This window comes from Larus michahellis, chromosome Z (assembly GCF_964199755.1).
Source record: "Larus michahellis chromosome Z, bLarMic1.1, whole genome shotgun sequence".
NCBI lineage: Eukaryota > Metazoa > Chordata > Aves > Charadriiformes > Laridae > Larus > Larus michahellis.
The window spans coordinates 37,818,852-37,835,957 of NC_133930.1; the positions used below are offsets into that span (position 1 = coordinate 37,818,852).

General features: G+C 37.6%; 1 protein-coding gene across 3 annotated transcripts in view; it reads right to left on the bottom strand.

Annotated features, from left to right (window-relative positions):
- APBA1 (amyloid beta precursor protein binding family A member 1) overlaps positions 1–17,106 on the bottom strand; it is a 97,006-nt gene that overhangs the window by 21,579 nt on the left and 58,321 nt on the right. For all 3 annotated transcript variants that reach the window (XM_074570148.1, XM_074570149.1, XM_074570150.1), the window contains 3 exons: positions 6,945–7,046; positions 3,239–3,278; positions 42–187 (listed from right to left, as the gene is read on the bottom strand). In XM_074570148.1, the coding sequence (XP_074426249.1) occupies positions 42–187; positions 3,239–3,278; positions 6,945–7,046 (288 nt within the window). The remainder of the gene's footprint in view (positions 1–41; positions 188–3,238; positions 3,279–6,944; positions 7,047–17,106) is intronic.

Consider the following 17,106-nt stretch of genomic DNA (forward strand, 5'->3'; position numbering starts at 1 on the left):
TTAACACACCCATATGAGAAGCAGCAGGAATTATTCCTCACCTTGATCCTGCTGACAGCTTCCTGTGCCTGCATCATTCTCACATTCTTGGAGGGAGTTTTATCAGAAAGGAGCTGAGTTGAGCCAAGGTAATTTGCAGCAAAAATTATTCCATCGATTAAGTCTTCAGGATCGCAAGGTCCAGGAACTGTAACACAGGAAAGCAATCACTGAAGAAAATCAGGCTGAACCATGGCAAAACAGCTGCACTCTGGCAACTTGAGCCTGCACCTGATGGCTGCAGTTCTGAAATACTGCAGGCTGAAATACTTCAGTTTAGCACGGTGATACGGCAGCCAGTACTTTCAAAGGTACAAAACACCAAGAAAATGTTCTCAACATCCCTCCAGCAAAAGCTGCAATTGCTAATCCAACCTGTCTCTAGCAATAGCTCATTCTTTTGTGAGCAGGGATCACTCTAGCAAAATAGTCTCTGTGGGTTTTCACTGTTAAAAAGGGACAGACAGTTACCCATCTTGCCTCTCACCCACCAAAACCAGCCTTGCAACTCTAAGACCAACAGTCACAAACAGAAAGAGGAAGGGTGCAATTTAATAACAGCCATCAGCCACTTGCTCACTTGTGTGTAACTGCAGTTACTACAACAGCCAGAGGAACCTCCTCAGGAATGCTTTACAGGTACAGCACGTCTTCCCTTTCCAAGAAGACTGATTGCCCAATTAAGCAAAGTACTCTTATGCCAGAGACCTTTAAAAATCATTCTTACTGTCAACAAGGATATTGAGGTAAAGTATGGAGTTACAGAAAAATGTTGTTAAATACATGGAGCATGGGCTCTCCTGATGCCAAAACAACTCTCTTAGTCCCACAGATTCTTAATGATCTGACTCCCCTCAACTTCTGTGGAAAGTTAGAAGGTTCGGTACCAAACAATGCAAATCCTTATAAAGCAGTATTTATGATCTGCAAGTGTTCTGTTGTTTGGCGATTATACTTATAAGTTGTACATGCAAACACCTTGCTACATGTTAAAATTGTCATGATCCAAAAAGGAGGCTGGTTAACCTAAGAAGCTTCTTGTTTTCTTACAAGTAAGGAAAAACAATTGATGTTCAAGACAAATGAAAATGCAAATTATCTTAAAGAATGCTAATGGTAAAAGTGTCCACATTTTATCACGAAAAAAACCCTGTTTCTAGGTTTACCTTTTTTTCCTCTAAGAACAAAGCAAAAAACCCTACAGTATCAGAATGGAGTTTTAATTAGTTCAAAGGGTATCTTGAGATATAAATTGAAGGGGATTAAAGTTTAACGCCAGTTTTGTTCTGATCATAACAGGAGAGATTAACAACCAGTCAGAATGACCACGGGTAACTTTAGCCTCAGAAAAATGCAAGTCATTATTAAGATTAAAATAACAGAAGAAAGAGCTGGAGATAAGTATCACACTGAAACTACACACACAGAGAGAAGTAGATGTATGTTATGAGCAAGCTTGTCTCCTTTATGTTTTCTTTAAATATGAAAATTCATGACTAAGATGTTCATCTCCAGTGTGCAGAATCTGTTCAGATACTATGTATCTGGAAAACACTCAAAATGAAAAAGTGACTTTGAAGTACATGACCCAAGGAAATGGAATTACTTCCTTAGGGAAATTTATGCATCAGGAAGGTCTATGTATTTGCACACTCTTCCCATCCTGAAACCATGCAGCATTTTAAGTGTTGCTATTTATAACTCTACATGTTAAGGCCTTTTCACCAGTTCTACCACTGCACTATAAAGGATACAAACCCCTTTATCATACAATTTTTGATCAAAACATAAATATAGACTGACAAAGGTGTAGATAAGACTCCCAGAAGGAAGTATGTTAAAACCAAAAAAGGTATGTGCTCTATTTTCATCAGAGGCGAGCACACAGACAGAACTGTTTTTTATAAGACCCCCTCCATTTATTATCTCTGTCAATGAAATTATTAACTGAACAAAAGTGTAGCATAGGTGCTTGGACTGTTGGTGCATAAAAATGGAAAATTTGGTTTTTTAAGGAATTTTGCACTTGACCAAGATCCAAGAAAATTTTAGTTTACGGTTGCTTTTGGGTTTGTTTGGGTTTGGGGTTTTTTTGTGGGTTTTTTTTTGTTTGTTTGTTTGGTTTTTTTGTTTTTTAAAGGAGGAGAGGATTACTTAAGATAGCCCTTGATAGACAGGGCTACCACTAGCAGATGAATTTCAATTCTAAGACAGATCCTTCACTGCTGCAAAATTCCAAAGCTCAGCTACTTTCAAAACAATATATGAAATTTACTTTAGTTGAGATTCTGGCCACAAACTCCAAAACATTCAGCTCATACACTGAAGACTAAATCAATGATCAATTTGTAGGCTGAATAGAACAATCATGCTACTGTTTAAACACAGCACACTGTAAAGCAATCCAAGGAGTTCCAAGATAGTCCAAATGGTGTATCACATCATCTGTATTTCTGGCATTTCATCAAATATATGGAACAACTGCTCTCAGAGGAGAAAAAAACCGAAATGAAACTTCCAATTTTCTGCTTCTGTCATGGTCTCGTAACAAAATAATTGGGGTTTACAGCATGCAGTCTTCCTGTATACACACGATGCAGACACATACAAAAGGTAACAGCAATTCATGTAGCAGGTAACTTGCTTTTTCACATTGTTCTGAACAAACTCAGCACCAGTACAAGTGCAACCTTAACTCTAAGACAGGAAGCACTATATAATTAGAGGACAAGTAGCTGTAAAGCAGTGCAGATTTCCCCTGGCAGGCCTGCCAATTAATCCAATTAATTCAGTTCTGCTAATGAATCCAACTGAGATTGGAATGAGCCTGCCAACTGAAATCAGTGCTGGAGAGAGCACTACACTATTCTTGTCTAACCTATTTTCCTTGTCCACACTTGTGTAAATACCATAACAAAATTAGTAGTTTTTTAAGTGATACTGATAAAAAAAACCAACAGAACCGAGACAGAAACTATGAATGAAACACTAAAGAAGTAAAAGCTCCATGTTTCTGAACTTCCAAAAGAGCATAGCAGGATTAAGCTCAGGTTCCTCACTGGACACAATTTAGTCTAAATCAGTATACTCAACCCTTGCAGCTTTTCTATTCAACAAACAGAAATATAATTTTATACATTATAAACATTGGAGTATTTTAGATATGAAAAAACATTCAGAAATTGTAGAACTATCTTACCTTCAACATAGGTTGGAAATGAAGCCAAGCTTTTTCTGGACTGTAATTAAGACAAAAAGGATTTCAAACAGAACACAGCATGCACAAATATGCATTAAAAATTTCTCCATGCCAAAAAAATAAAGAGGTAAATCACTCATAGCTATTAGCAGAAGATCACAATTTATTAAGATTTTTTATTATATTTATTATTTTCAAACCCTAAGCACACACTAGAATTAAATTCAACGTATTCTGTTTGTGTCTTTATCTATCTGGCAACATGGTAGGTCCGGTTTTCAGTTACTTGTTGGTGCTTAATAGTATATTAACTGTCTACCAGTATGTGCTCTACTTTTACTAATCAGTAATGCAGGAAAATGCATTATATCTCAAAGACACTGGATCTTCCAACTACAAATAAATACATGCAGGAATATATAAAATTACACTATACTGTCACTATTCGTGACTGAAACCATCAGCCTAGTTAGTCATTTATTAACAAAATTCTGTTGTTCATTAACCAAATTCTGTTATTCATTACAACTGTTCTTAGATGTATCCCTCAAAATAATACAGCCTACAAAAAGCTTTCTAAATTTTAATAGGATAGGTAGCAACTTGTATTCTGTGCAGTACCTGAGTTCACCAACACCTCACCGTCAACTATGTTTACACTGTATCAAGCACAAAACCACATCCCGTAGCTTCAATTTCATAAAAGGTGAACAAATAAAAAAAATCCTGACTTGCACATGTAAATACACAGTCTAAAGAAAGGCCTTGCTTCCAAGTTCAATTTTATGTGAAAGACTATGTCTAACACTTCAAACACCTCAACGGTACAACATCCAGTGGGTAAGACTCACCATTTTGTTATAAACAATAACATAAAACACATCGGAAAAATTATGAAAGAAAACTTTGTGTGGCAATATATAAATGGTAATAGGTATATTGAAATATCTGCTGCTATCATACGTGTTGCAGGTAAGAATTTTGCGTAGTCCAAGGACTACAAAACTTTAACGAATCTGCAATCAATTGTATTAGCCCTAACTCCTCCAACAACTGCTTAATATATTTTTATTAAAAGACAATCTACATATTTATCATCATTTTCCATTGCAACATGTGAAGAAAACGGATGTATCAAGTAATATATTTCAGCCAATGCCTCTCATCTTGCTATAAAATAAAACAACTTGGGAAATAAAACCAAAAGGCGTGTGACACAGACAGCAGAGCCTGTGCAGCCTTAAAATACTCGCTGTTCTTCATGAAAACGACTAAGCTGTACTGCAAAATCAAGAAAGCTCTGCATCAGAGATTGTACTAGCATAAATAAAGACATGGATAAACAACAACCTCCCGCTGCCAAAACATTTAAGCTCCTGTGAGGACAGCAACATGCCTTTTCAGATCTCTGGCTCTTTCATCTCTTCAGATGAATGACTTTACGGGACCACCTATCCATACAGACCTCAACAATTGTTTGTAATTGCTGCTGGTGTAGTGCTATGAGGGAAGTTTAATCCCTGGACTCTGATAGGCCTAGAGGACAAATCCTTTACACACCACGGACCGCTCATGCATATAAATCCCCTTTCCAGAGTACTTTCATTTTTTTAAATAGAGTGAACAGAGTCTGTAATTACAGATTTGGCAACAATTCAGCAATCTGACTAGCTCATGCAACTTCTTTTCAGGATAGAATGGTGTGAACTGTCATCATATATCTTTTACTGCAAAAACTCACACACAAAATTAAGGTTTTTTGTTCATTACCCAGGTTGAAAGACATTCTACTAAGACCACAGGACTAATAAAGTAACAGGTAAAGTTACCAATAAGAGGAACCTTACCCCTTTTAATTTTACATATCCATGAATAATGAAATATCAACGTCATTAATGTTACATTACTCTTGTAATCTTGTTGGCACCTAGTACTATAAAAGTTATATTTAAAAAAAAAAAGGTTTTACTAAGACCTAAAAGTCATTCCGGAAAATTATAAGGCTGCTTTATCACTGTTCTTGCATTGCAAGTACTACAGCGGCCATTATATTGCTCGTCTGAGGGAAATAAACAGCCTGACACATCCCACTGTGAAACCTGGTTTACTACATCTGACACCACATGTAAGCACATCCTCAAAACTGAAACGTGTAGCATCTTGTTTGTTTTCTTCCTTTGGGTAAGTTTATTGATATCTAAAACCTGCTAAAAGTTAGGATACATATAGAATCATAGAATCATTTAGGTTGGAAAAGACCCTTGGGATCATCGAGTCCAACCATCAACCCCATTCTACAAAGTTCTCCCTTACACCATATCCCCCAACACCACATCTAAACCAGTCTTAAATACATCCAGGGATGGTGACTTCACCACCTCCCTGGGCAGCCTATTCCAGTGTCTGGCCACTCTTTCTGTGAGGAATTTTTTCCTAATGTCCAGCCCAAACCTACCCTGCTGCAGCTTGAAGCCATTCCCTCTTGTTCTATCACTAATTACCTGTGAGAAGAGACCAGCACCAACCTCTCTACAATGTCCTTTCAAGTAGTTGTAGAGAGTGATGAGGTCTCCCCTCAGCCTCCTCTTCCTCAAACTAAACAGTCATATAAAATATGAAGTGACAGAATCTCTACTGAAGAAAGCTAAAGGCTTTAACAAGCTAACAATATAGGAAATGAAAATATAATGGCATAATCTACTCTTGAGGGCTTTAGCATACCAGAAATTATGAGTTTCTTAAGTCTTTTGAAACCTTTCATTATTTTCTAAATGCAAATATAGACTGGCAAATACACACATATTACAAGCTTTTTTAGGCCTTGATCATAGCAAAAGAAAAAAAGAAAGAATGGATTCCTAATTAGTGTTTCAATTTTAATCAATATTTCCAGTTATAGCACCTCAGGTTTTTTCATTGTGGAAGGTAACCCATGCATTGCTATCAGTAACAATATGGTATTGTTAGACTACGGTCTCTACATTTTTTGAAGTTTAAAAAACAAAAAGCAAATAAACCAAATATTTGCAAATTATATTTTTTTTGTTTACAGAGATAGCCATTCTACACTAATCCAAATACTTTTTATGCCAAATGATCTCCTTATCACACTGCGAGAAGTTCTACTCACATTTTTTGTTGGTGGAACTACTGCAGTGTAAAAAGATGCCAGGTGAGGAAAAAAAAAAAAAGTAAGTATTTAGCTTTATTTTGAGGATCCTGGAGTCAGAAACTGAATTCTGACTGTAAATCACTGGCAGGTCAGTTTCTACAATGACAAAATATTAAGCTGCATAAATTACTAGCTAATTAACTTTATTTAAGCAAGCTTTTTCATCTGGCTGAGAAATAGTCTTTTCTTTGCAGGAAGACTTTCTGCATGGAAAAAAGGAAAGGGCTTCTTCCTTTTGTTTCTAATACAGAGGTGATATTTGCTGTTCGGCAAATCAATACCTCCAAACCTGTTAAATAAATGTGGAGGCAGCTGAACACAGTCAGAAATGCCATGATAAACAGCCGTAAGTATGTTAGGAATTCTGCTAAGCAGACAGGCAATCATAAGGGAAAGGAGCTACAAATCAGCTTTTCAAGTTTGTTGCAATTTTGGAAGAAGAAAAGTGATTGCACAGGTACAAGGGGAAAAGGAAAATAAAAAGGTATAAGCAGAACAAACAAGACTGTGGCTTTTAAAAAGATTTCACTCTACCTCTTTATTAGTGGAGGCCTCTGCTGTACTGCAGACATCCTGGTGACGTTGCCTACTTGACGATTCAGCACCTCGAGGTGAAGAGGAATCTGGAGATGGAGACTAACATGGCAAGAAAATTAAATAATAATCTAAGTGACCAATGTAGAAATTGTTCTTTCTTATTTTCTTGTAACTTGGCAATGGAAATAAGAGATGAGAGGGAAAAAAAAAGAAAAAACATGGCAAATGCTTTTACAATGTTGTAACCTTGCTTTTTATCATAATGATCACACATATGAGTATCTCAGTGGACTTACTCCGAACAGCTAAATTGTTTAAAAAACACCTGTGCTTATTTGTCAGTAATGTATGAAATTAAGCCATTGGAAAAATAAAAAGCTGTACTCAGTGGCAAGCAACAGTTAGCCGAAAAACGTGTCACAGAACTGTATTTTTGCAAGGTGAAAGGAGGATCGTCTGATATTGGTATTAGACTAACTACTTACACTTACTGTCAGCATTCAACGAAGCTGCAGTTACAGGACTTTCCGTTGCACAAGTACACGTGTACAAGCAAGCTAATGACTATGAGTTTACTGAAGGCTGCAGGGAATGCAAACTGGTGCCCTAACCTCCGACATTTTCGGAAAGAAAAGATAAAGTCCCTAAGAAGTAAACTGTGATGGAAGACAGGTGAATTGGCCATGATCAGAACACAGGGATTCAGGTAAAGATAACTTAGTTGTCAAATTGGGTACAGTGAAGAAAAGACTGCAATTTCCCTGTAAGCACACCTGCTTTCAGGTATAGTTAATCTGAAGTGCTAAACTAATCTAATCTGAGCAGATGTAGGCTGAAGTTGTTGTCCATAAATGTTATTACATCATCCTAGAAAACAACTTTTATAAATTGTACAGTGTAATAATAATGTATTCAAGGTCTTATGAATATATTCAAGGACTACTCAATACCAGTGTAATCAAGAACTATGATTCCTCATTCTAGATACAGTGCAAACTTGGAAAATATTTCACAGTTTGTGCTATGATTTTGGTATCATACATGCTCTCTAGACCAGATTTCCTCATTTTTCTACCATCACCATAAACAGTTCAGTGGAGAAAATATCTTTCCAATCATGTCCTAGTCGTTCGTCATCATCGCGAATGTCACAGCAGGCAAACAAAGGGAACAGCACAGAAAAGCAGTATCACAGAATATCCAGATCTATGTGGTCCATCAGCAAGTATCTTGGTAAAGAGAAAGAACGCTTTGGGAAAGGACATTCTAATCATTGACAATTCCTAATGAACACTGGTGACACTAAAAAGCTGTAGCAAGCTATCTAAAGTCCAGGCTAGGGGGTACTGCTATGGAGGTATGACACAAGAACACAGAATGTGGAATTAATGAAGGTGACCAAAATGAAAGAGACTACAAAGCTTCAACCCGGCAGGCATTTTTAAAGACAGATCTTAAGGAGATAACTGCAAAACGTGTCAGTGCCCATGACAAAATGTGAATCCTCAAAGGAAGGTTTAGCATTTAGCTACGCAAGCTGGGTGTCTAGCCCAGCAGCCCTGGCATTCTACACTCCCCTTTGACATAGGGAGTTTGGCCCTAGCTTTACCTGGTCAACAGTTCATCAATGACAGCAAAACAGCCAAATACTATTCTTCCGGTTTCATAAACTATTACATGGCATGGCTTTTCTCTAAGTCAATTAGTCACACCAGAAAAGGGCTAGACTTCCACTGCTCTGAGCTGGCAGCAGGTCCAATCTAGGAGTGCCTTCCTGTTATGCCTCCACTTCAGCTGAAACATTGAGTTCTGTGAAATAGTGTGTAAAACCCCCAAAGTTTTGCAAGCTTAGGTTCACAGATATGGAGCAAAACAAGAAAACAGAACTCCCTTCTCCTCCCTCTTTCTCTTTACCCTCATTTCTTTAAAAGGTTTATCTTGGCGAATTACTAAATATTAGAATTACGGTTAACTAGTAAAGGCTTTCAAAGAGTTAAAAAGCAATTCCTTTTGCAGATATCTCCTAGGTAAAAGAGCAGTCCCTGCATGTCCCTATATTTTGAATTACAACTGTAGGGCAAAAAGCTGCATTTTTTGCACCATTGTGAAACGGTCCCTGACCAGATGCATCTGTGAAAAGGTCCTAGAATGCTGGCGTGTGCTTGTGCCGTCAGACTGAAGGACTGGCCATTGCACCGCTGGCATTCACGCAGGGGCTCTGGGAGAGATCAGGTTCCCCTGACTTGCTGTGGAGCTACCCAAGTTATAGTGCCACAGTGACTCAACTGCACAAATGGAAACTCCTTTTTACTTAAGGAAACGTCCTCATAGTGCTCACATTCCCAATAGTTACACAGTACTTCTGTAATAGGATTAAATATAAAAGGTGCACAATACCATCAACCTAGTAATAGCATCAGGATACTCTAGGATTGAGCTTTAAATAGTAAAGAAATAACACAAAGTAAAGCATATCATCCTTTAGCATCAAATGTTTGCACAAAAAAAAAAGTTCTTTAAAATGCCTGAAAGCTCTTTTATTCACACACTAAAATGCTAACAATAAATTATTTCATTTAAACCAGTTGGTTGCTGACATTAAGAAATTTTGCACAATTTAAAATGTATTAACAGTTATTCAGTAGCACTACAAATACCTTTACTCAGCTATTTTCACCTACAAAGCATCAGAATTAAGCAACTATCAAAATGATCACAGATTTCCACGTGCTCTGTTTGAATGCTCAAATTTTTCTAGGAAAAAAATCCCCAAACCAAAACTACCTACAAAGTTTCCTACATGACATGACATGAGAGCTGTCCCAAAAAAACATTTGTTCAAAAAAGTCCAATCTTTGAAGAATAAACACTCAGTTCTCTTCTGCATCAAAATGCATTTTTAGAGGTAGCCCATACACAGTGCACAAGGAAATAATTCAGTCACATTCTGGAAGTAGCTTTCATTGCAATATTAAGAAATATTTTGATAAATCATAGTGGATAGACAACTTGCATAGCTGCTCAGAACACTACAAACTGAAGTCTAAAATAAATGCTTAGTGACTGCTTCAATGACTGTTAACAAAATAAGTTTTAGAAGCCTACCAAAAATGCTGTCAGAACAAACACAGTAAGTTCATGTGAAGCATGCTGTAATTATTACAGATGTCCATCAATGGAATTACAAACTGTTTGCATAAGTGCAGCTACAAAATAGTACTGGTTACCCCATTTCTCCTCTTGAACATCTACTTACATGTTTCTTACGATACTCAACCTGGTACATCCAAAAATTCTCCATCTCAATTTTGGCGTCGTTTGACTCTAACTGACATGCAACTCACTCTGCCTGAGAAGCCTTCCTTGCTGTTGTGAAGAGGGATTCAGTAACAGAACTTGTAACAGGAGAGGACTGTGTTGCATTGTGTTGCATCTAACCTATCCAGGTCAAACCAGCTGGCTACTGAATAGCTCATGAAGACAAACATAACAGACACTGAAACATCTTCAAATACAACCACCTGCTCTTGCTTTATAAAAGCAGTGTTATTTTACCTGCTTTTAGCAGCAGCTTATCTGAAACGAGTATGACCTAGTGGGTCACAACATCACACACAAAGCTGGGACAGAGGGAATAAAATCAACAAATACTTCAGCAGCAGAAGATTCACTTAAACAAAAGGCCATTACTTGTATGACACTAATACCCACATACAGGCTTCTTGGCAGAGGAATGGCAAGGATAGTCTTCTTGTACATTAGTTCAGAGGAGACAACTGGATAAAGCAAGGCTTTTAAATTTATTCCATTTCAGTGATAAAAAGTATTCTGAGAGGTACCCATACGTATTAGGCAAAGGTCAAAGCACTATGAAATATTCAGGTCCAACATGCAAATATAATCACATGCATAATTGCACAGCTATGGCAGTAAATTGCTTAAGTTTTATCACAACTATGTTGTGACAGAGTTATCTACTGTGATTTGAACAGTTCAAATTCTATTCACTAAAATGTAGACTGAGACTGCCAATGTATGTTCATACCTTTCAGATGTCATATAGTACACATGAAGAATGGAGCTGAAAGCTAAATTTCCTTACAAAATAATTAATCATCACTACTGGTCATCTTTGTTCAGATTTGCTTTAACTATAGTGCTAAAAATGGAGGGTTTGAAAAAATAAACTCAGAACTACTGTACACATACATGCATACTGTGGCACAACCTATGCAATTTAATTTATAATTGTGACATAAGGATGAAACTTAAGTTTGTACTGCAGTTGTGATGTAATTGTAATTGTGGTGTAACTGCTTCTGCACAACCCCAGGGCACTTACCCATCAGTTTGCAGGGTGGTCCATGACCCGCCCCTGTCAGTTTGTGCACAGATGATACAAGGAGTTGATGTGAGATAAGGTAACTGACTGAACGGCTCACTTCAGGACAAAGTTCTTGACTAATTGGTATAGGACCTCTCCTCAATTTCAGGCAGCCTCATAGAATCATCCAGCAGGCTCTTCCTTTACATATGATGATAAGTGAGGGGCACCATTCATCGCTCCAGGGTACTAACTACCATCCTCGGCAGGGACTGTGGCTGACCCAACAGCTCCCCCATGCAGTTTCTGCTGCAAAAATTACCCAAAAGTACACAGATAATATACTTGCCTGTAGTCCACAAAAACTATTCCTGCAGATGCAGGTAACGTCATGTACAACAGCCTTATGTACACAGATAACATAGGAAGTGTTTTGTATGTAGCTTAAGGTAAACAATAGCAATGGATCACACATGCTAGAGTGGTCATGTAGGATCACAGACCAGCTGTATGTAAGGCCTGAGAACAAACACAGTTTGGGGAGTCTTCATCTAGGGAATCTCCTCTGATCCAGCTGAAGATGCCCTGCAAGGACAAAGCCTCCTGCCACTTGCCACCATCTGGACAATGACTGACAATCCCACTTGAGAGATCTGACTGTCCACACATGGTACACTATGCAAAAACACTGAATAAAATAGCTTTTTTAAAACAAACTCACTGTCCCTGAGTGTCTGCACAACACCACCGAGTTGTAATTCTCCAGTAAAATTCACTGAAGATACAAACACAGAGATTTTGACCTTAGCAACAACTGTGTGCCTCTGCCAGTAACCCCCACCTGTTACTGTTATATTACTAAGTCTCAAGTACAGAAATATACCTAATAACACAGAGAAGTTTAGATCTGACATAGAAAAGTCCGAGTGAGCAAACAGTAAGTGCAACTGAGCCTGTGTGGGCAAGACGGCCCTTTATCTTTCTGGTTTCAGCAGGGCTCCTGGCAGCTGGTTCAGTGCTGGCTGTTTCTCTCTCTCAAGTATGGACTTCCTTAGCTGTACTTTCACTAGAACTTCTAGTACAACTGCAGATTCATGTGTCAGTCTGAAAAAATTAGTGTGGATCCCTCCTGTATTTTCAAAAGACTTTAAAAGCGTGGCAAGTACTGTTCTAGCTTTCAACAGCACAGGAAAATCACTTGAAATTGCTTTCATCTTTCAATAACTCAGAAAAATAATAAAACAAACAAACTGATATATTCAAGGGGCTATGTATCCAGTGCACACTGTAATTTAAAAGCCCATAACTCATCTGGAGAGTGTCTTCAAGCAGATTAATTGATACATTTAAGCTTTTTTCTGCGTGACTAATGAATCAGCATAAAGCTTTCTGCCCTGGACATTAAAATGCTTTCTGTTTGGGTTTTTTTTGTTTGTTTTTAAAAATGGTTTTTAGTTTGGTGGTTTGGCGGTATTTTTTTGCTATATAATTTTAGGACTGTGGTCTCGCATAGATGACAGAATGATGACCTGTATTCTGTGCACTGACCAACAGTTCTAAAAGGTCTGCTCAGAAAAAGAAAACAGTATCCTATCAATATAAACTCATCTTTATTTAATTTCTTTTCTTTGCCTTTTTTCCCCCCTTAGTTCATCTATTACCAAAACCTGCTTAATTATTTAAAACAAACTTCTCTATTGCCTTGTTAATAATACATTACTCCTGCTGTGGAAAAAGTGAAGCAAACTCATCTCCATGAAAATACTTCACTTCTGGCGTTATCAGAATTGAGAAAATCCTGCAACTGAGAACTCAAAGGTTGAAATAAAATATATGTAACCAAAAAGAACGGAGAAGCAAAACAATGCAGCTCAGTTCTGCTCTACCTGAAAGGCTTGTCTTCAGCTCTGAATTTCTACGTCACAAATCCAAATCACCCACGTGTTTCGTTTTACTTTGTATTAGGGTTTATTCTAACATTGCACCACCTCAAATGTCTGCAGAGGAACAGAGTCTGTAAACGCTGATGAGAGGGATTCACAAAACCAAAGTCTGGCCTGCAGCAATGAATTGTGCCCTGCAGGTCAACAAAACTTGTCTTTCAGATCTATATAATCCCACAGATAATTGAACGGACCTCAGAAAAAGGTCATGGTATTTAGTTCTGAAATGGAGAATTTCTACCTCCAAAACACTGTTTTCTCCTGATTACGGCAGAAGTGAAGCAGGCAGCCTGCTTCTCTTCTCTGGACGTGAGAGCACAGAAATGCTCTTAAAATCCTGGACAAAAAAAAACCCGACTTGAGCTTTTGTGCCTTTCAGTGCTTTTCTCAGCAGGCCTCTGTACTTTCACAACTAAGCACGTCACTATTCTCAAAGCTCTATGACATTTTAAAGATGCTTTTTTAGACCTTCCTTACAGTTTATACACCAGAATATTTAACTGTATTCTGAGTTACCTACTACAGAAAACTATACCCTTTTCCACTTGAACATGTGTTCATCCTGAGGTCCAGATGCATGCACTGGAGATGACTTCTATCTCGACCTCTAAACACCACTGTTTCTGTGTTTGGCTAGACACTTTCACAGCAGGTTTCTGGTGGAGAACCTGACAAAGAAGAATGATGGGAAAGAGCTACCTAATGGGATATTGGACTTCCCTTCCACTGAGATAACTGTGTGCATCTAGAACAACACCTTTTCTTAAAGGGTACCCCCCCACACCACTCTCAGACACATGCGCACGATAAGCTCTATGGTCGTCTCCAGCTGTGAACATTATTCAGTATGATGTGCACAAATTCTCCCTCATTTCACACTCAGAAAACACAACCTAACTGCAGATCCACAGTCGTTTCCATCGTGGGTCAGTTTCCTGATGTCACATTATTGCGGTTGTGCATCTGTAACTGCTATTGTATTTGAAAAAGATACCCTCATGAGGCCATATGTAAGTGACAGTCTGCTTTGGTTTTAAAAGTTTTCTGATAAAGAGATTTTGGAAATACATGTCAATCTTTCATATTTCATATGTGTGTCAAACTTAAAATCTTACTGCATTTATTCAAAGGACATTGAGATAATTTTTCAGCCTTTATCAAATACACAACACCTTCCCCACAAACTAGACGTCCAGAACGTCTCTTATTCAAGTGAAAGCATGCATCACTAAACCAGGGTGCACAATGCACAGAACGGCAAATACTCTCCACTGTTAAATATTAAGCAGGTACTTTCGTACACTATTTATTTATTCACAGTAAGTCTGTTACCTGCCTCCTACATCACAGCACTATCAGAGTCTATTACAGTAGAATTGTCCATGGGTTGTGAGCAATTTTATTTTTTCAGATACCTACTAAACATTTCTTCTGAGGAGGAATACATAGGAAAGACTGAAATTCCTGGTAGATTAAGCTGTGAATAAACCTGATAACAGAGTGTCTTAAAAACGAATACAGTGATCTGTAGCTTTCTTACAGTCACAGTCATTGTCTGTCTCTCTTAACATTCCTTTCCCAAACTATACCCAGCTGCAGGCCAGCTGAACACTTACAGATTTTTAGCTTCTCAAAATAGTCTCTGGACACTTCCAACTGGTATTCTACCAAACATTCTGCTGTGAAGGTATCACCCAAATGCTCAGCACTGAGGAGTGACAGTCACTTTCTTGTGAAAAAAGGCAAAAGACATTGTCATATTTAATGAGACTCAACTGCAAATCATTCTTCTGACTCCCTGGCTTCATTGTTCTCTCATGGAGAGCTCCTAGCTAAATAAAAAGTGACTGCTATTTGGATCTAAAGAAGCCTTACCAGTTTGAATACCATGATTAACAACACAAAGTGATTAGAAATATTTTCAAGAAATTTTTACCTCTAAAAGCAAAATGGTTTTGTTAAAAAACAACGTGGTGACAATTTTCAAAGTACACCTGCAAAATAACTGAAGGTAATAAAAGCACCCAATTTTCGTCGCTTATCTGCAGCTCCTTGATACTTCGTGGGGAAGAAAAGGGTGTCTGCCTGAAAGTAAAATACTCTCTTTATGTAATTCTTTCTTATCTCAAGGACAGTGTTACAAATCAGACTGAATAGCATCGCTGGCATACACTGGTTACACTGAAAAGCTCCTGTCTGAGATCCTGTTTCTTTCTCAAGGGAGACAGAAGAAAAAACATTGATTTTAGATGAATGGGCTTTAACTATATTTTTATTATAATTGATCACTCATGGTCACTTAGCCAAGACAACAACATTGTGCCTAATTTACTGCTAGGCAATTCTAGTAATGCTTTGTTAAACAAAGCAGACTGCTCAGACTTCATTAGTTGGCATCTGAATAAAAGAACACAGTAAAGTAAATACGTGCATCTTCAGTGAAAACTAAAATTCTCACCAAGTACCTTCTACAACATGTATTCCCCTCAATTTGCTACAGATCTTCTAAACTATTTGCTTAATTTATTTCCTCTTTCCAAGAACACAGACTGTCTGTAACCATCATTTATCTTTGCACTGAGCTATACTAACTGTCATACATCACTGTTTTGATTACAGCCAGCACTGAAAACCTCCGTCAGGTTCTTATCTGAAAGGCAATGAAAAATATTGAATGAGAAATTAAATTTTGGTGCAAAATGGAATCACCTATGTATTTCAATACCTAGTGTAGATACAGAGACCAATGGAAACACCTGTTTTGTCTACTATATGAACATACCAGGCTGAGTCCTATCAGCATACCTTAGAAAAGTTAAGTTCTGCAAGGTGCAGCAAGATTTTAGAGAGCAGATAGAGCACCTTCAGGAAGGACTCAGTGCTCTCAGGATCCCCAACCTAATGTCACTGAGACTATCATGGTACTGGGTGTTACAATCAAAGAATCAGGAAGCAACTGATCCTCCCAGACAGAGACAACACAGACAACATGGTGAACAAAATGTACAGCAAGAGAGTAATGTGATCTATTTGAAAAAGGGGAGAGAAATAAATCACCTTTTGGAAGTTTTTAAAGAAGTTAATAATAATTGTTCTCCTGTACAGAATAATCTGGGAAGACTGCTTTAGCGCTCCACGTGACTGCTAATCAACTCTGTAGCAGACATAATTTTAAAAATATTTGTGAAAGTAATTTTTGCAATATAGTTTTAAAAAAAAGTTTCAATGAAACTATGAAGAAACAAAAAACCAGCCCAAACATACTATTCACTGTGTGTTTCCAACAGTTTTCAAGGAAAAATAAAGTCTGGAAGCTACATGTCTCAATCAGCTTGCATGTTTTTTCAGCAACTCGAACACTATGCTCCAAAAATTTCTCCCCATTTATAGAATACTAGCCTTCATCATTTTGAAGGCAGATTAAAAAAAAAAATCAGAAGCTTGTCAGAGATCTACACAGTGATCTTTTTTCTGAATTCCCTTTGCAGAGGCTGCTGTATTTTGTAAAGTTCTGATGCTTTCTTAGAAGGTCACAATAGTTCAGTGTAAAACACCAAACAACAGACAAAATGTTCTACCTTTCAGTGTTCTTCCAAAAAAACAAAGGTCACAAAAAACATTCCACAGCAATAAAGAGGATGGAGCAGATGTTTGCAGTGCAGTTATCCTTGAAGTAATAGCATGGGTCCATATGATAGACTATTTTTGGCCAGTAAATTTAGCTTACCAGCTCTTTTCACATCAGGCATAAATTTAATGTAGTTAAAGGTTGTTTATGAGTTTATTTTATTAGAAATATAGAAACCCCATGAAATTTCAAGTAAAGATTACCACACAGGCAGCTGGAAGCACAGACTGTGAACTGATTCTGATCCAAGTTAAGCCTCACGCC